Here is a 19,513-nt window from a genome sequence, read left to right as displayed (position 1 = left end):
GGCGCGTTTTCGTGCGTGTTGCCGTTTGTGCGACATGGTTCTGTCTCGACTTCGGTTGTCCCTTTCTCGTTTTCCCTCGGCTTCGCTTCGGGCTTCTCGCCTTCGGCCCTCCTCCCTACTACTGATTGAACGGCGCCTGATCGCGTTGGTCAGGTCCACCATTGCATTTGTGGGTTTCTGTCTGGTTTGTGCCTCCTTCCCCCCCCCCTCCTTTGCCCACCCAACTCCTTCGCGGGCTTCGTCGGTTGGCTTCGACTGCTGGCGACCGCTATGACGATGTTGGTTCGATCACACTCGACCGTGTGTCAGCAGAGCGTCGATGGTTCGACCGAGTATCGCCGAGGTCGACCGACTGAGGATCTCGCCGACACATGAGTCGTCGACACTCGACGACTATCGCCCGTTGTTGGTCGGTCGATCAGTTCTCGACATGAATCGAGTGGCGTCGACATGTCGTCGCGGGTCGATCGCGGGTCGATCGGGTGTCGATCGCTAGTGTCTCGACCTCGATCGGGGGTGCCGTAGTCACACAATTAACTTTCTGATGCCTGCTGAAGAATCATCCTTGGGATGGACATTCATAGATAATAAGATCATAATACGATCGCTCTTTGACTGACATGAACCTCTTGAATTGTTTATTTTTCTCGCGTGACTGACACGCGTGAGTGAGCTGACATCATGCAGTGGTTGAGTTTATTCTGTGACACTGTTTTTTAGGTTAGAAAAACAACAGCATATCTGTTTCTTATTTTATACCTACACATTTACAATCAGGATTTGTCAAACGCTCAAAATTGTCCCGATTTTCGTCGCTATTGTAGGTGAGCAAATACTTTGCTAAAGGAACACTTGGTTGTTGAGCACCGAAAAACATTAAGGACTTCGAGCAGGAGTTATTGACATCGTCATGATTAACATAAATAGAAAAGAAAGCTTAGAACCACACGGGGTTCAAATGCTCTTTTTATAGCAATGATTTTCATGTGTGTTTGTTATTGTAAGTCTGGGAAGGAATTGACGGAAAAACTGGCTTACAGGAAAAAATTGATGCTATGTCTCGAGGTCCCAACGATGGAACAGATCTGGTTAAAGCGCAGCAGAGTATAGAGTGCAAAAAGCGTTAAATTGGAGAGGTTTGTACGTACGCAATTTGGTTGTGTCACGTCACCGAGATTTGTTCTACAAAGAAGAAAACAAGAATTGTCCAGAACTGCTTTTGTGCCCGGGGTTCGATCTGTGCACCTTCTTAGCGACCCTGGAAATCCAAAGGATTATCATCTCTTAGAAACAAGGATGGCATCTAGTCCAGTTTGGAAAGTACGAGTAAATTATCAAGCTGTCCCCACTCAAGGCGAAGACATAATCGCAGACTGTGATGGCTGTAGAAGCTCATGCTCCAGTGATGACAGGCCTCTCCTGTCCGCGGTTACAAATGGCAAACCGCAACAACAGGGAAAGAACCTGAAAGAACATAGCGTCAATAACAATAATAGAGAAGATGTGTGGTCCAAACGCAAAACGGGCGCAGATGTGAGGAAAATTGTGCCAAATCTAACAGTTACTAGCATTGATAATCGAGTTACTATCAATGTCTCTGGGATGAGGTTCGAAACTTACGAAAGCACACTGGCAAGGCTGCCTGATTCACTACTTGGGTCACCGATTAAGAGAGCGCCTTACTATGACTCAATTCACAACGAATTTTACTTCAACAGAAACAAATATGTCTTTGACAGCATTCTGTTTTACTATCAGTCAGGGGGACCTGCCGGTGGGGTGCTTGTGAAACCGGACGGAATAGCCGAGGGGGAATTCATGGAGGAAGTCAGATTTTATCAACTGGGAAAAGACGCAGAGTGCAAACTTGGGCTTGACGTTGAAGCATGGAATGAACATGGCCCCTGTTGTGATGTTGTGTCGGCGGATGTTTCAAATTGTGAAACGTGCGCAATGAAAATCAGAAAGCTTTTCGAACAGACCAAACCACGTGAAACATCACCTCTGCGTAGAGTCATAGATATCTGGACGATTTTTATAACAATCTTCTTCATCATTTTGCTCTGCGGCAAGACGTTACCTTCACTAAAAGAGGTGTTTGTTTTGGACCAATGCTGCGACCAAAACAAAACCGACACTTCAGCGAAGCGTCGTGAACTGGGTTTTTTCTGGTCTTTTAGCGAGAAATTCTGCATATCGTGGTTCACTCTCGAGTACGTTCTTCGCGCGTTCAGTGCAACGGACAAAACAGTTTACTTATTTTCTGCACAAGGTATTTTTGACATGTTGTCGTTTTTCCCTTATGTAATGATGATCATTATCCAGGTGGTGATACCAGGAACAGAAACAATCCCTTTGCAACGCATTCTTGTGTTTTTGACGTTCTTTTCGGTCTTCAAACTGACCCGCTACTCTTTAGGGCTACAAGTACTCTTAAAGACGATTCAAACAAGCCTCCAGGAATTAATGCTGTTATTAGTGTGTGTAGCTATCAGCCTGGTGTTATTTTCATCCGTGATATACTACTGCGAGAGTACTGACGAATCAACAACTTTCACTAGCATCCCAGCAACCTTTTGGTTCATTATCGTTACCATGACAACGGTCGGGTATGGTGACATGACGCCCGCCACAGTGGCGGGAAAAATTTTCAGCGCGCTATGCGCAGTATTTGGAGTTTGTTGTGTTCTAGCGATTCCATCGACAATTATTGTGACAAATTTCAATTTCTTTTATTTGAAGCACAAGGCGAAGCCAAAGAAACCGAAAAGGCCAAAAACCAGGATGACAGGACTGCAAAAGTGGGTGACCCGGTTTCGCAGTGTCGCCTTATGAGAACTATGACTTAAATACGCAAACACTTCACCAAAATAGTTCACAAATGATGTTCGTTTTATTAAGGTTATAACTATATAGTATTGTAGTAGTATCACCGTGCACTGAAGCTATCTTGCGTGTTGCGAAAATCAGTATATCGAGTATAAATTCCTATTGTAAATGAAATCCTGTGGTAAACTCTTATTCTCTTAACAGCCTTTGGAGTCTTTTTCAATTTTTTTACGATCTTTTGTACGTTCCACCCCTTCGGGGTACGCCTTATTCATTTTTTCGCGCCGCGATGATTTTAGACAAAATAGAAAGTCTGTGAACAGAATAAAATCCTCCTGGATCGGAAAGCTGATCTCAAAAGTCAACTAAAATTAATTTGATTTGTTCTGAGTACGTCAGCTACATTCCGTAAGCCTCTGATAACCTAATTTGACTCGAAAATACGCGAATACTATAATTTTGTAATGCAATTGACTATAGCAGCCCATACTGGGCAAAAATTCTAGTACGTACTATGCTGCTCCAAGTGAACCTTGTGAAGAAATCTCGAAAGAAAATCATTTAAAATCATACACTAGATAAATATAGTTAGTAAAACAACACGTCGATGTTAGAGCAGTTTTCACTTGAGTGTCAAAAGAAATCAGCATTTGCTTTGGGTTTGCTAAATACTTTATTATAGGAAATTTACGCTTCATGAAATTAACGCAAATTTCAAAAATTCGCGTTAATTTAAGTCGCGTTAATTTTTGTTAACGTTAATTTCAGCACCGTCAACTGAGTGGAGCGTTAATTTCCGCGACCTTAATTCCCATTAGTTTGGCACCAATTTCTCGATACAGTCGAGTCGTTCTTATCTCTTAAGAAAAAGCAAAATTTCATCAGGGCGGAAATCTACCGGTATCACTAAAATTGCGAAGAAGGCTCCAAGAGGTCGGATTCCTCCGCTAAACCCATACGTTTGGGTAAAGTATCAGGAACATTGCTTCTGTCTCGGATTAAACGCCTAGTGTTGAAATCAACTTGTTCCTGTTGTCTCAAAAAGTTTCTATCTTTATGTACGTCGCGTTAATTTCCCTCATTTTGAAATGTTAACCTCTATTTCGCGTTATTTTTTCCTTCGATTCGCGTTAATTTAAGTCGCGTTAATTTCAAATACCTTAATTAACACAAGCCTTAATTCCCTATAATAAGGTAATCTTCTTAGAAGTCTTCACTACTGATTCAAGGATCTGCCTCCATCGACATTTATCACTTGCCCGGTTATGTACCCAGCCGAACAAGCAAGGAACTGCACTGCCTCGGCGATGTCACCAGGCTCACCCCTTCGACTCAAAGGAATCTTTTTGAGAATTTCTGCCTTTTTTGTTTCCACGGTTACACCCTTCCACTGCTCGGGCCACAAGATAGCGCCCGGGCTCACGCCGTTGACTCTGACAAAAGGCGCGAATTCCTTGGCAAGCGCCATAGTGCACATGCGCAGTCCCGCCTTTGAAATGCAATACACAGAGTGATTGTTCAGCGGTCGGTCACCGTGGATATCCACCAGGTTTATGATGCATCCACGTGAAGTCTTTAAGCTAGGAAAGGCGGCCTAAGAAATACAGTATAAAAATTATTTGTCCATAAAATGATGCTCAAAGTGCGGTCAGTAATAATATGATAAAAACAACTTGCAGAGGAATTAATTTGGTTTGGTCAAGGCAAACTGAAAATCTTGAATGTTGCCCTTTTTCATTTCGCTCGCAAATAAATAAATGAATAAATAAAAATTATATAATTTACCCTCGATAAACAAGTAGCAAATCAAGTGCTGATGGGGCCGAACATTCAAACATCAGAAACAAATATTACAAATTTAACATAGCAAGGTTAAAAATCCCAACTGGCAGGAGGTGAACCAGTTGGCTATTTACAAACGTGGCAGAGAAGTTCATCTTGGGTCTACCGTGTGACAACTCCACTGAGGTAGTGAACAGAAAGGCGGGGACTTCAACCCGGGACCTCCCCACTTCAAGCCCGCACCCTCACCACTCGGCGACGCTGCCTCCCAGAACGGACACGCAAATCAACGATTGATACCTAACCAGAAAAAAATAGAGCGCCTTTTCGCAGCTTAATGTTTCTAATTTAATAGTTCTTAAACCAAAACATACCGATCCGTTGATCTTGAGTTCAATAATGAATTGCAAATGTCTTTCCAAAGAGGTTGATTGAAGATCGAAGAAAACTATTATTTTTTTATTTTATTTTGTTAACCAAAAACTGAAATTAGTCAAAGAAAAAACCAAAATTGTAACAAAGGAATGCGTAACTGTACCTGTGACAAGAAGAATGGAGCACTTAAGTTTGCGTCCAAGAGTCCATTCCAATCTTCTTGTGTTATTTTTCCAACATCTGTTGAATGGAACTGAGACGCATTGTTTACTAACAGGTCCAGTCGTCCCCAGGCCTCCAACGATTCTTCGATAATCCTCTCTGAAGTTTTCCGGGTGTCGTGTTTCAAGTCTCCTTGGATTTGCCGGGCTGAATTTAAACGTACACTGCAATAATGTACAAAGGAATATTTAGCTTAGTACATAGGGGCCTGATCTGAATGGGAACTGAGATTTGCCTAGTTTCACTTGGAAAGAGGAATTTGGGTAACTGGGATAAGAAACAAAAACAAAAAACTGGGAATGGAACTGGACCTTGGGCAAAACGAGAACGAGGGTGGGAAATGGAATTTGATCAACTCCACCCCCCCCCCCCCCCCCCCCCTCCTCCTTCGTCCACCACATTTACCCCTTTAGGACCCTCAGTATAGCTTTCGTTTACTTGCCCCTGTTTTCGTTAAAACCAGTAAGGCAGCAAGCCAAATGCTTTATGGGGCCTATGGCATGGTATAGTAGCAAATGAACTAAGGGCTTAGGCTTGAACCGGTACTTTTCGAAATTATAAAGGTTTGGTTTACTGGTACAAAGTTGTAAAAGAAAAGTAGTTACCTATTCATTTGCTTTACAAGTTCCGTAGCCTCTATGACAGATGTGTTGTAATGAACCAATACATTATATCCTGCTTCATGCAATCGTTTGGCAATACTAGCCCCAATTCGCCTTGCCGCGCCCGTTACCAAAGCAACTGGACTAGAGGCCTGCTCAGAACACCCATTTAAATGTACCATGTGAGCGAACGGTTTCTTGACGATAAGATCTTTACTTTTCAAAACTCCCGGAAGTATCATGCCGTTTTCTACTTCATTTGAATGAATTTCATTGGCTAAACACACTTGACTGACAGGAAAGAAAGACCGGAAGTCATCTTTACCACACACTTCCGTCGCGATCACCTTTAACGTTTTTTTCGCCGATGGGTGAATGAACTCCGGTGTGACGTCAGCTAGAGGTATGATCACGTGCGCATGCGTGCACGTGTCTGGATCAGGGATTGACCACGATTTTACTGCACAGCCGTCGTTCAGTTTGTATTCACACGTCATGTTACCCCAAAACGAAATGTCCAGGTCAATTGGAATGAGACCGTTTTTGTTGTTTAGGTCTCGAACCCGTCCAAGTTTGTGTTCCACTTGAGTAAGGACTTGCTTTAATCTGAAAACAGGTGTATGGTTAGAAAATTGGTTTAAATACATACAAATTAAAGTCATGACTCCCAAAGTCAGACTAATGTTGTACAAGATGGTTCTAAGAGGGTCTGAATGGGGCTTAGTGTTAAGTGTTATTTGCCCATAAATTTTAGTGTTTGCTGTTACATTGGCCAATTTTTTAAAGTTTTCTGTTTCCGGAGAAAATACTGTTAAGTGTTTGGAGGGTTTTACGTGAAAAAATTTAGCATTGTAAATTTTTATCTGCTCTTCCAAAACTGGATAAAGTCACACATGAACTTAGAGAAAATTTTCGGATTTCCCCTTGGAAATCTTCGGTAGTTTTCGGACATCTTCGGTAGTCTTCGAAAATCTTCGGCAGTCTTTGGGAATATTCGTTTGTCTTTGGAAATCCTCCAAACTGATCGGAAATCGTCGGAAAATGGCTGAAAACTTCTTCATATATTAAACAAAATAATACTGGCCTTTTTGGAGCCGTTTTTGTTTCTTTCTGGATAAAATTTTGCTGTTGCAGTGAATTTTTACTGTTAGTGTTAAAATGCCTAAAATTTTACTGTTTCATGTTACAGAGCCAAAAACTTAAGTGTTTAGTGTTATCGAGGTACCCCAATTCAGACCCTCTTCTAACTTCAACATTTTAAGAGTGATACTGTGGTGTGGGACAGCATTCAAATGAGTTACTGAGCAATATGGATGCGGGCTGTTTATTATGCTACACAAGGTGATTTTAACTTTTAGTCCGTGGATAACCATTCAAATGAAAGCTATTGAGCAGTTCTTGGCGTGTAGTGCTGTTTATTATGCTGTACAAGGAGGTTCTAACGTTAAGTCTATGGATGAAACCCTAATGTGTGACCATTTAAATGAAAGCTATTAAGCAGTACTTTCAAGTGGTACTGTTTATTATGCTGTACAAGGTGGTTCTTACTTTAAGTCTATGGATGAAACAGTAGTGTGTGACGATTCAGATCCAGATTATAAACTTATATTCAAATCTTTAAATCTATATTTTTATTTCCTACCCTGCTGGATCGAGTTTGGTCCTCACCACAGCCGCCATATTGACGAAATCGCCCTGTTCTTTGTAGTCGAAGCCCACCGGTGTGGTCCTAAACGCTTGAGACAACTTCATAAGGTCCGTCTTCTCCTTTAGTAAGCTAATGGCCAGTGGCAAATTCTTCTGAGGTTGAATGTTCGATCCAATCGATATATGAGCTTCATGCCAATCAAAATCTTCCCAGCGTCGTTCAATGTTTACAGATGAACTATCAGAAAAGCGTAAGGCGTTTGGTTTTGAAACAATCACTTTTACCGAAGGTATACCATGGCGAACCACGCAAATACGCGCTACATCGGTTGCTACTGCTTCAATAAGGTTGTACTTCTTGTTCTCGACGTGAAAGAGAACTTCTTTTGTGATGGTCTTGTAGTTAATCGTATCTTCCACACGATCTGTCTCGCCGGCTTTCTTGATGGTTGTTCTCAGATGTATGGTGATGTTTAGTTCTTGAAGTTTTCCCAGCTCATGGGGACTGAAACCTACTTCGGTGCGGACTCGAAGACCATTTATCTCAACTTCATCCATTGTTATTAACTATTCTGAACAGAAAAAAAAAGAATATGTTTTTAGGTTCATACATCACCACTCACGCATAGTACAGGTGTCTCACCTTACTTCTGTGGTGCACTACTAGAGTTTGTGTGGAGTGTTAGATCTTTTTACTGTTTCTCTATATAACATTTCTGAGTGATATTATATAAAGAGAAAAAACAGGAAAAAACTCACACGAGTCTCTCTAACAAACACGAGCAATCACTCAGTAGCACGGAAGCGAAGGTAAGGCACAATACGAGGCTGTCACGTACGCACATGTTTTAGTTTTTGTTTCGATTGAGAAGATATGTATCAAACAATCGAGAGATTGTTCGATATCGAAGTTCGTCACAAAATACTCTGCTACGTGGTATAAATTTTACAAGCACCCAGTAGTCTTAAAAAATCAGTTCAGATAGGAATGAGTAGTTGCACGTTTATATCTTATATTGACTCTGGTCACATCTACGGCGTAACTATAGTTTAACTCTGGTAAGTCTCAAGTTACATTACGTCATACTTCACTGAAGTTCGTGCTTCCGGTCGACTTTGCGGTCACACCAACACAGTTAACCACAGTTAAAGTTCTGATCAGCCTTAGGATAACGTCAGAATTAAATGTAGTTCTCTACAGCCCTTATTGTTGATCCGTTAAATGTAAACATCGTTGACAGGCAAAAGCTGCGTCTAGTTATCCTTCTTATTTTTTATTTCGTGCGGCAAACCGTTGTAGAAAATTAAGAAATGAGGTGAAACTTTTAACAGTGTTAGAGGCCGAAGAATTCAAGCTCTATTGGTGCTAACATTGGTTTTATCCACCTTTAAATCTTGGCGGCGATCACGAGGTTCGTGTCGTTCGTCCAGAAATACAGGAAACATTTTCTTTCACCTTGTCGCGCAACATTGTTGTTTGTTGTTGTTGTTGTTGTTGTTGTTGTTGTTGTTGTTGTCGCTTTTGCTACTGACCTATACTCAATTTGACCATCCATACACATCTTATGTCTCATGTCTCATATGTCACTTTCTTTTCACTTTGCCCTAACGTTTCAAGGACTGAAATCGATCTAGACCCTGGATGACGTTTTGCCACCAGCCCCAGCACAGCCGAAATTGGAGGGAGTCTGGCGACTGATTAATTAAAAGTGACTAAAAAGATGAGAAACACAATCAACTTCTTACAACAATGGCCTCGGTGGTGAGTTATATCACTCTTTAATTTCTAGGCCAACTAACGCACAACCAAGTTTTTAGAAACATGTAATATTTGAAAAAAATAATAATTCGGCCAGTGGAAAACCTAGAACGTGGCGAGATTGAAAGCATTAAAAAAGAATGAGCTGATTGATTGAGCTGATTTTTGTTATAATTAATACAAAAATAACAGTGAAGTTGGAATTCGCAGTGGCATTTCCACAGAGTGGCTCTTCACCCATTGTCCCCCGAATGAATTAGAAAGTAAAGGCCTTTACATCCGAGTAGAAGTACGGAACTCAGTACAACTACGAATAAGCCTGGGCGAGATTGCAAATGGCCTGGTTCAAGTTGTCAGTGAAATACTGAAAAAATGTTTCCCAGAAAGCTACTAAGTCCTTCGGTAAATTTAGGAGTTCATATCCAAGATGGCGGACACACCGAGGGAAGATTTAGTTCTTCAGTGCGTCCGCCATCTTGGAAATGAGTCTACACCAGCTGAAATACTATTGGCACAAGGTTTCTCAGAAAGCTCTCTTCAACCCTTTGTTAGAAACATTTTGGTTCAGTTTAGTTGCTTTGGGATATTAAACACAGATTGAATTGTCCCTTTCTGCGATTATGAAATCATGAGGTCACCTTCCTATTTCGTGAACTTGCCTTCATCACTTAGCGAAACGCTTTTTCCGCCAAATTGACACTAGTTAACTCTTTTTACATATCACTACACTAGTCAAGTTTACTCTTTTTTTTACTTACCTCGATGTTAAACATGTTTAAACATGTTTCAGTGTAGGCGTATTTGTCACGATTAATATTTTAGTTTATTTTTATTTCCTTCACTTTTTCAACAATGTTCCTCTTTCTCACTCGCTCGCACATTTGTTTTGTGCTGGGGGAAACTCCCCACCTGTTGATACCTACGGTGCCGAATTGTTTTTCTGTTCCGCTTAAAAACTCTCGGCTAACGACAGTATAAGATCAGCGCTTATATTCCCTCTATCTTTACCTTTAGTTGACTTTCTTCACAGGCCCAAAATCTGTCAAAAAAAATGCAAGTCTGGGATAGGGTAGGGATTTTCGGTGTCTAGTCTAGTATAGGGTTGCAAAAATCAGCTGAAAATGGTCTAGTATAGGGTAAGGTCTTCAAATTCCCAGCGGCACACCCCCACCCAAAAATATACAGGGTGCCCCCCCCCCCCCCCCGGGCATTTTTACCTCTTTAGCAGACTTGTTTCCTTTTCACATCAGCAGTTAAACCAGTGTTTGAACAAACAACACAAATACCTTCTTTTGTTCCTGTCCCTTTTCAATCTTACAGAAATGAGAAAGCCATTAAAAACCATGAGCATGATTTCCCACAAAAAAGTTAAGAAAATCGCAATTTAACACACGCCATGGCGCACGTCAACTGCACACACGCGGCGCACGAAACTGTCGTCAACACGGTGAAAGAAAACAACTCAATGCACACGAAATGATGCGATTTTTCGCGGCAAAAAACGTCAGCCAGAATCGATTTTCTGCAAGTGACACAAGTCGCTCGTTCCGAGCCATTCCTCAACGCACGGACAAATGAATTCCGCGCGGTCACTCGCGTGCGATTTCAAAGCAAGCTTACTCAAGTAACTCTATCGACACGAAAGGAGCGACTTGGAGCAAGTCTAACATTTATCCAGCTTAGAGCGCTTTAAGATCGCCAATATATCCCTCCAGGCTGTTAAAATTAACAATCTTACCAGACATGCATGACGTGATGTATTTTTAACTTCAACACACCTTCTTAACTCACTGCAGATCGCTGGACTCCGCGCCAAGCGCAGTCAATCAAAACTTCAACTGTGCTGGAGTAGTTAGGTGAAATGGACAGAGGGTATATCTATTTGGGCGGTGAACCACAGGGGGCCCTCATATTAGATAAGAAGGTAAATAAAAGGCAAATAAAACACGAAATTTTATTGTCTCGTCTTTTGTTTTGAAGCGGAATTTTAATTAAATGATCTAGCCCGAGGGAGGAACTTTTCGAGTCAGTGATCTATTAATGGCTCGCGCAACAACAAAGATTTCAGTGCTGGAGTATTAGGGTTAGCGAGCGGTACCCAGAACGCCTTGGGTCTTGTAACCTTTTGATCTGATCTCGAAATCGTGGAAGCCTTTGCCACGGGTCAAGTACGAAGTCTCGTACGTTTTTTTAAAAGTGTTCTTAATTCCGTCTTGGAGTCCAAAATCGGGAATTAATTAAATAATGACACCTGGATCCAACACTGCACACTTGTTGGCATTCTATTTTTATTCTGAAAGCATCTTGATTCACAGTAAGCTCTTTACTTAAATTATAATTTGAGCAGGCTTCGCTTTGTTTTCTTTCTCGAATGTATTATACACATGAGAATTGGTAACAAGCTGTGCAGTCGTTTAATTTTGTTAATCACTCGTATAATACGAAAATAAACCAGACTAAAGTAAACTTGTTTTTCATTTTCACACTTACAGAGTCCCAATTAGAAAAAAAAGTATCCTAATTAACATTTAAGATTTTTCGTTGTTCATAGATACTTGGTCTATCTATAGACAATCTATTTGTAATCTGGCTTTTCTTAAGTAAAATATCTTATGCATGCTTATTGTATTTTGCCGAAATGAAATGAAGCGTGATGAAATAAAATGAATAAGAAATATAAGAAATGGACTCGGCCCAGTCTGCTCGCTTGTCTTTACTCCACGAAAGCGAGGTCTAAACTATATTACTAAACTAACTGTTATAGTGTTCAAAATCTAGTTAGAAACATGACTAACTGTATGGAAGTTTCGCTTTGAAATTCTTTTTCTTTAAAGCCAACTTCTGCAACTCGGATGACTAAGGCCAGATAATACATGGCTCTGACCTTATTTGTTTCTAAACTAAATTTAATCCTCTAATAAGTTTGCACTACTGATTCAACGATCTGCCTCCATCGACATTTATCACTTGCCCAGTTATGTACCCAGACGAGCAAGCAAGGAACTGCACTGCCTCAACGATGTCACCAGGCTCACCCCTTCGACTCAAAGGAATCTTTTTGAGAATTTCTGCCTTTTTAGTTTCCAAGGTTACGCCCGCCGTCTGCTCGGGCCACAAGATAGCGCCCGGGCTCACGCCGTTGACTCTGACAAAAGGCGCGAATTCCTTGGCAAGCGCCATGGTGCACATGCGTAGTCCCGCCTTTGAAATGCAATACACTGAGTGATTGTCCAGCGGTCGGTCAGCGTGGATATCCACCAGGTTTATGATACATCCACATGAAGACTTCAAGCTTTGAAAGGCAGCCTAAGAAATACGGTAAAAAAATAATTTGTCACTAAAATGATGTTTAAATTGCGGCTAGTAACAATCTGATAAAGAAACTTAAAGAGGAATTCAGTTTAAACAGTCAACAGTCAAGTTAACTTCTTCCAGCCTCGCCGTGTTCGATCGTTGAGCCGACATCTTGTGGAGAATAGGCCATTTGCGAGTTACCATTTGCCTCTCTTTCAAAACGAGTCTACGTGCGAAACCATTCAAATGAAAATGTGTCTGTTTTGCATGAAAATGGACCTGTACTGTAGGTAAAACTCATTTTCATATGAATGATTTCGCACGTAGACTCGTTTTGAAACAGAGGGAAAGGGTAACTCGGAAATGGCCTATTGGAATTTTGACCACTGCCCTTCTCAGTTTCGCTCGTAACGACATTCATCATGGCGGATCAATCACCGAACCAGAAAAAACAGGGACTTTTCACGGCTTAAAATTAGAGTAAATATTAACTCTACGGAACAAATTAAGAAGCACTGATCAATTAGCTCAAAAGCTCGTACTGCTGAATTACATTTTTTTTTCGAAAGAGATAAAGATCAAAGGAAACCTTTTTTTAATTATTTTCTTATTACGTTATACCAAAATAAATTGTGAGGATTTACCTGTGACAGAAAGAATGGAGCGCTTAAGTTTGTTTCCATGAGTCCATTCCAATCCTCTTGTGTTATTTTTCCAACTTCTGTTGGCTGGAACTGAGACGCGTTGTTTACTAACAGGTCCAGTCGTCCCCAGGCCTTCAACGACTCGTCAATGATCCTCTGTGAGGTTTTCTGGGTGTCGTGTTTCAGGTCTCCTTGGATTTGTCGAGCTGAATTCGAACGTACACTGCAATATATAATTGGAAGATAAAATAAAATTCAGCTTAGTATAGCTTTTCTTTTCTCGTCTTTTGTTTGCGTTATAGCCAGTAAGGCAGTTAATTTTATGTGACTTACAGTTTCGTTCAAATAAAAGGAAACCTCAAATAAAACTTTTCTAAGGATGTTCATTATTGTGACGGATTGCAAGTGACAAACTTGAAAACTATAGGCTTAATTTTTCAACATACACAATACTTGACAGAGCTGCTGTAACTTGAAGGTAATATACGAATGGCAAAATCACTCTCCGGAAGTCGTGATCCTTTTAAGCAAAACACTACGCAAGCTTCGAGTTCTGTTATTTGTGAGTCGAGAATGTAAATCACATTTTGTCTTGCCTCAAAATGATGCGATTAAAGTGTTATGCATGCAAATGAATTACGGGCATATGCTTGTACCGGTCCTTCTCGAAATTAATTTTAAAACTTGATGAAAGTCTGTGTTATCATTTAAAAAGCGCAAAAGAAAATTTGTTACCTATTCATTTGCTTTACAAGATCCGTAGCCTCTGTGACAGATGTGTTGTAATGCACCAATACATTGTATCCTGTTTCATGCAATCGTTTGGCAATACAGGCACCGAGCCGCTTTGCTGCACCCGTTATTAGAGCAACTGGGCTATAGGCCTGCTCAGAACACCCATTTAAATGCGTCACGTGAGCGAACGGAATCTTGACGGTAGAACCTTTACTCTTCAAAGCTCCTGGAAGTATCATGCCGTTTTCTACTCCATTTGAGCGAATTTCATTGGCTAAACACACTTGACTGACAGGAAAGAAAGACCAGAAGTCGGTTTTACCACACACTTCCGTCGCGATCACCTTTAAAGTTTTTTTCGCCGATGGATGAATGAACTCCGGTGTGACGTCAGCTAGTGGTATGATCACGTGAGCATGCTTGCACGTGTCTGGATCAGGGATTGACCACGATTTTACTGCACAGCCGTCGTCCAGTTTGTATTCACACGTCATGTTACCCCAGAACGAAATGTCCAGGTCAATTGTCCTGGGAGCATTCTTGTTGTTTGGGTTTCGGACCCGTCCAAGTTTATGTTCCAATTGAGTCAGGACTTGTTTTAACCTGAAAACAAGTGAAAAGGTTAATTAATTGGTTTTCTACCAAAGCCATGACTCCCAAAGTCAAACTGATTCTGTTAATTCATGGCTTTACAAAATGTTCGTGGACATTTGTTACACTTTGCGTTACTCCTCAGCACTGTCACCACGCCAACCATTCATCGTATAAGTGGTTTATGTTTTAACAAAGAGGAACCACGCTTAGTTTAAACGCTGAACTAACTCGAAATCCCGTAAAGGTTCAGTTTGCAGTAGGCTTAGAACGAAGGCATCGTAAATGATGCAAAGAGGGTCTTAATAGGGTTTGTGGCATTTCATGCATTTACGCGTTAATGGTAAATATTTTGGCTTTTTTACGGCAAACGGTTAATTCCTTTCTGTTACGGCTAACAGAAGTGTTAAAATTAATTTTCATTGTTTTAAAAAGCTGAAAACATATTTGAGGTATTAGGACCAGAGAGATACAGAGCAACGCCATGCAGAGCTGTTTACCGTCTGTAATCTCGTGCCATGACACATTCGGCAGACACTTTCAACACTGCCAGTTTTATCGGCCTTTCTACCAAGACAAAAAAGTCTTTACAAGACATCTTGAGACCTTCGTTTTAGTGGTTAGAGTTTTTGCGGCTAACACCAAAGCTCTTTCAATGTTTACGCCTAAAAGCGACAGAAAATTTTTGGCTGTTAGAGCTGGCGCCTAACTAACCCCATTGAGACTAGAGTAGAGTAGAGTAGAGTATGTAATTTCTAAAGTAAATCAGCGACTTGGTCTTTTACGTAGGATCAAACATTTGTTACCTTTCACCGCTCGCCTACTTTTCTACAACAGCCCTGTTTTACTAATTTTTGATTATGCTGATCTTGTGTGGGGCGACAAGAACAATGTGGAGCTTATGAATGACCTACAGGTTTTACAAAACAAAGCCGCGAAAATCATCCTGGACAGACCACTTTATTCGTCAGCTTCTGATGCCCTCGTAGCTTTAAAGTGGCTTAACCTAGAACAACGTAGATTTTATCATCGCTGTATATATGTTTATAAGTGTATAAATGGCCTTATGGATCACTCTATGGAGTTACTAGCTAACAGGGACATTCATAGCTATAACACAAGGAATAAAGACATGCTTAGGCAACCTCATGTAACCAAAAATTGGGGAAAGCAGAGAGTGTGTTATCACTCTCTGAAAGACTGGAATAACCTTGACAGAGACACTAGAAATGCACTTGATTTTGTAACTTTTAAGAGTAGCGTTCTAAGTAGGTTTTTTAGTTAATTCTTTCTTTTGTATTCAAGTTAGTTTTTAATAATAGTTTTTAATTCTTAGGTATTTTTCGTTTTATTGTATATAGTCTTATTAAGTATTTTTAATCTTAGTTAGGACCTTTCTGAAAACCACTGTATAGTGAATGAAGGCTTCCTAATAAAAGATTATTATTATTATTAGACACTTTGTAAAGCCTGACAGTATAGTTTAGCAGCTCCCGTAAGCTTATAATTCTAAACTAAGGTCCTCTAGTGTAGCAGTTGCTATTGTTCTTTCGGCCAAACCATTCGTGTGAGACCTTGCGTAAGCTGCTACATCGCCCCAGGCCTGAGGGTAGAGGCAATACCAAAAGTCGACATTTAGAAAATATTTTTCTACATTTCCGTGTGGATTTTGTTAACTTGTTACGAAAAACTTTCGATTACGGACAAGGTAATATATTTAAGTCTTTTAATCATTATTATTTCTTACCCTGCTAGATCGAGTTTGGTCCTCACCACAGCCGCCATATTGACGAATTCTTCTTGTTCTTTAAACCCCACGGGTGTGGTCTTAAACGCTTGAGACAACTTGACTAGCTCCGTTTTTTCTTTTAGCAAGTTAATGGCCAGTGGCAAATTCGTCTGAGGCTGAATGTTCGATCCAATCGATATATGAGCTTCATACCAATCAAAATCTTCCCAGCGTCGCCCAATGTTTACAGATGAACTATTAGAGAAGCGTAAGGCGTTTGGTTTGGAGACAATCACTTTTACCGAAGGCACACCATGGCGAACCACACAGATACGCGCTACATCGGTTGCAACTGCTTCAATAAGGTTGTACTTCTTGTTCTCGACGTGAAATAGAACCTCTTTTGTGATGGTCTTGTAGTTGATCGTATCTTCCACACGATCTGACTCGCCGGCTTTCTTGATTGATGTTCTCAGATGTATGGTGATGTTAAGTTCTTGAAGTTTTCCCAGTTCATGAGGACTGAAACCTACTTCGGTGCGGACTCGAAGACCATTGATCTGTACTTCATCCATTATGACTGACTATCCTGAACAAAAAAAGTATATTCTTTAAATTCAAACATCGCCACCAACGCATAGTTAAACGACCATCCTATTGTCTTTAACACTGTACGTGTGATTGTCAAGGGAAATTTTTACGTAATTAAGAAAAACACTAGAATCTTGGCATTCCGCGATTGTAAGCGAAGAAGACAATAACTAAAACAATTACTAAGGCAATAGTCAATTCTTTTATGAACTTCGTATTAGCATTTTACTCTCCCAAAAGTATTTTTATTGTTTTTATTGTAATTTTTTCCACCTCATACTTTTTACTGTAGATATTTCCATGTGCGCTTTTTTTATTCATTATTTTGTCAAAGACTGCAGACTGGCAATCAAAAGCCGATAATTGTAAACCTTTTAACCAAAAAACAATTTTTTAAATTTGTTAGATAAAAAAAGGTATCAGAATTTGATTTAATTTGTTTCAGTTCGCAGCTGGAGATAAGGTTGTGTCTTTTTCCTACTTTGATTATCAATCGTTTTTTTCTCTCGTTGATTTAGAGGTCAAAACGAAAATGCGAAAAAGTTTTCCGCATAAGTCATTTTAAAAAGTGACAAGGTGTCTTCTTACAAGATAAAGTCTGCATTCAGGCAGGCCTATGCCGTGGACCATCAAGCAGGAGCTTATCCCAGTTTTCCTTAGCACATTATACAATAACTAAGAGAATTCAAGAAGCAGGGAATAACTAAACCAGTTACTATGGCAATATTAAATTCTTCTATGAACTTCATATTAGCATGTTATTTCCCTAAATAATTTTCCCATGGAAATGACATAGCCTGTAAGTGGAAAAACTGCAAACTTATGAGCTCTAAAACAAGCGCGCGACTTCGCGCTGATTTTCCATCTCATTTGCCGGTAACTTAGGTTTGTATAAAGCAAATCGGCCCCATTGTATTTAGTACTTAAATAACCTTTTGAAAGACCTCTGCTTGATTTTGCCATTTGTTGTGTTTAAATGGCATGTTTCTGGGCAATTATATATATTGACGCTCAGTTTTTATGAAACCATAGCCATCGCGCCATTCGGACACCTGAACAAGTAATCGTGAGGGAGGGAGGGAGGGAGGGAGGGAGGGAGGGAGGGAGGGAGGGAGGGAGGGAGGGAGGGACACCTGAACAAGTAATCGCGAGAGAGGGAGGGAGGGATGAATCACGGTATATTTAGATGTGTGTGTGTGTGCGTGTACTATCAAACCTAACGTTTTCAAATCTCAACTATATTTATTCCAACTTGACCTTCAAAATATGTTGCTTAATTTAGCTGTTTTACCTTTGTCCAATACAGTCGAAGCTCTCTTAACGGACACTCTCGTAAGCGGACAGCTCTACTTACGGCCACCTTGTTAGAAACCCCGTTTTTACTCCCATACAAACTCTGTATTTTTACTTTCTCGTAAGCGGACATTGCCGTAAGCGGCCGCGGACACTTTCCGAGATTACGACTTAGACTTTTTCTTTGTTTTTAAGCTCCCGTAAGCGGACACCGCAAAGAAAATCATATAAAAAACCTCTGCATTTTGTATTAATCAATCAACTTCACATCGCCGTTCGTCACAATGATTTTACTGTAATTACAGTACCATATTTCAGTGTTTGTTTTGTCGTCATCCACGTCCGGTTACATTTCGAAACACCACAAACATGCATATTACCATTACGTTAGCTGGGCAAGCTCCCGTAAGCGGCCATCTATCCCTACACCTCTAGTGGCCGCTTACAAGAACCATTCTCGTAAGCGGCCAGCTCCAGTTGCGGACACTTTTTTCGCGTCCCGAGGGTGTCCGCTTATGGGAGCTTCGACTGTATTAACAAAATATATTTTACCAGGTCAAAAAGTCAAACCCCTATTACACAAATTTTAGAAAACAAAAACACTTTAATACAGGGCACACCTTTATTGGTTTATTAGATAAGAGATAACCTTTCGTCACCCACTCTTACTTTGAATATGTTTTATATTGTTTCTTGGCATCCAACTCTGTGGCATTTATTTTTAACAAAAATACATCATGCAGCACTTTTTACAAAAATACGAATTTCAGCCGAGCGTCCAAAACCACAACTTTATCGGTCTTTTCCAAAAAAAATTACACTCTTTAAAGAACTAAATTGTACTCGGTGCAGCTTATGCAATTATATCGTGTGGATGATTAAAGGTAGTCGGTTAACGATATCGGATGTGAATGAATTACAGAACATTTATATATTGTTTTGCTCTGATTTCTTTACTTACGTAAACACAGGAGTAATTCGAAAAGAACTTGAAAGTCGTATTAATTTCAAGGGGCCTTGATTCGATTAAGGAACAATGACACGAGTTTTTATGCTATTTTTCCCTTGTGCAAATTACTTTCAAAGTAAAGAAAACCTTAAAATGATCGTCTAGCTTTTTGGTAAAAACTCCAAAGGAGCACTAATAAACCAATATTAAAAGGATGATTAGGACAAAGGGAGAGATTAGGAATGTCACACTTGGCCATCTTATTAAGATGCGCCATTCCCAGTAAGATTCTGTAACATATATTATTAAAGTTAAAAAGGCTTCTCTGCGAGGCATAATTTTACGTTTAAATGTCACAGCGTTTTAAGTCATTTTTCTGATGTACAACGGTAATTTCAAAGGTAGAAAAAACTCCAAAGAAATTGCTTTAATAGCTCAGTTGGTAGAGCATCGCACGGGTATCGCGGAGGT

At 40.3% G+C, this 19,513-nt stretch overlaps 3 protein-coding genes across 8 annotated transcripts in view; 2 read left to right on the top strand and 1 right to left on the bottom strand.

The window, feature by feature from the left end:
• Positions 1 to 19,513, bottom strand: part of LOC144639168 (uncharacterized) — a 70,008-nt gene that overhangs the window by 49,476 nt on the left and 1,019 nt on the right. The window contains exons 1-5 of one of the 6 annotated variants that reach the window (XR_013568071.1): positions 16,228 to 17,105; positions 13,890 to 14,492; positions 13,155 to 13,377; positions 12,056 to 12,522; positions 11,494 to 11,990 (exon numbers count right to left, since the gene is read on the bottom strand). Coding sequence is in view for 5 of the 6 variants with exons in the window: in XM_078498427.1 (XP_078354553.1) it covers positions 4,046 to 4,423; positions 5,150 to 5,372; positions 5,814 to 6,416; positions 7,453 to 8,015 (1,767 nt within the window). In the remaining variant the exon portion in view is untranslated. Of the gene's footprint in view, positions 1 to 4,045; positions 4,424 to 5,149; positions 5,373 to 5,813; positions 6,417 to 7,452; positions 8,038 to 11,493; positions 12,523 to 13,154; positions 13,378 to 13,889; positions 14,493 to 16,227; positions 17,106 to 17,388; positions 17,715 to 19,513 lie in introns of those variants that run through there. The other 5 variants (XM_078498430.1, XM_078498432.1, XM_078498427.1 and 2 more) reach the window with 5 other exon arrangements.
• Positions 751 to 3,660, top strand: LOC144637955 (shaker-related potassium channel tsha2-like). The gene has a single exon (XM_078497039.1). The coding sequence runs from the start codon at positions 1,297 to 1,299 to the stop codon at positions 2,833 to 2,835; it is 1,539 nt and encodes a 512-aa protein (XP_078353165.1). The 5' UTR covers positions 751 to 1,296; the 3' UTR covers positions 2,836 to 3,660.
• LOC144638944 (uncharacterized) lies at positions 14,586 to 15,765 on the top strand. The gene is made up of 2 exons (XM_078498222.1): positions 14,586 to 14,651; positions 15,214 to 15,765. The coding sequence occupies exons 1-2, from the start codon at positions 14,586 to 14,588 to the stop codon at positions 15,763 to 15,765; spliced, it is 618 nt and encodes a 205-aa protein (XP_078354348.1).

Source organism: Oculina patagonica, chromosome 14 (assembly GCF_052425735.1).
Source record: "Oculina patagonica isolate OP01 chromosome 14, crgOcupat, whole genome shotgun sequence".
Taxonomy (NCBI): domain Eukaryota; kingdom Metazoa; phylum Cnidaria; class Anthozoa; order Scleractinia; family Oculinidae; genus Oculina; species Oculina patagonica.
The sequence above is the reverse complement of the archived record's forward strand: the minus strand, read 5'-3'. Positions and strand labels throughout refer to the sequence as shown.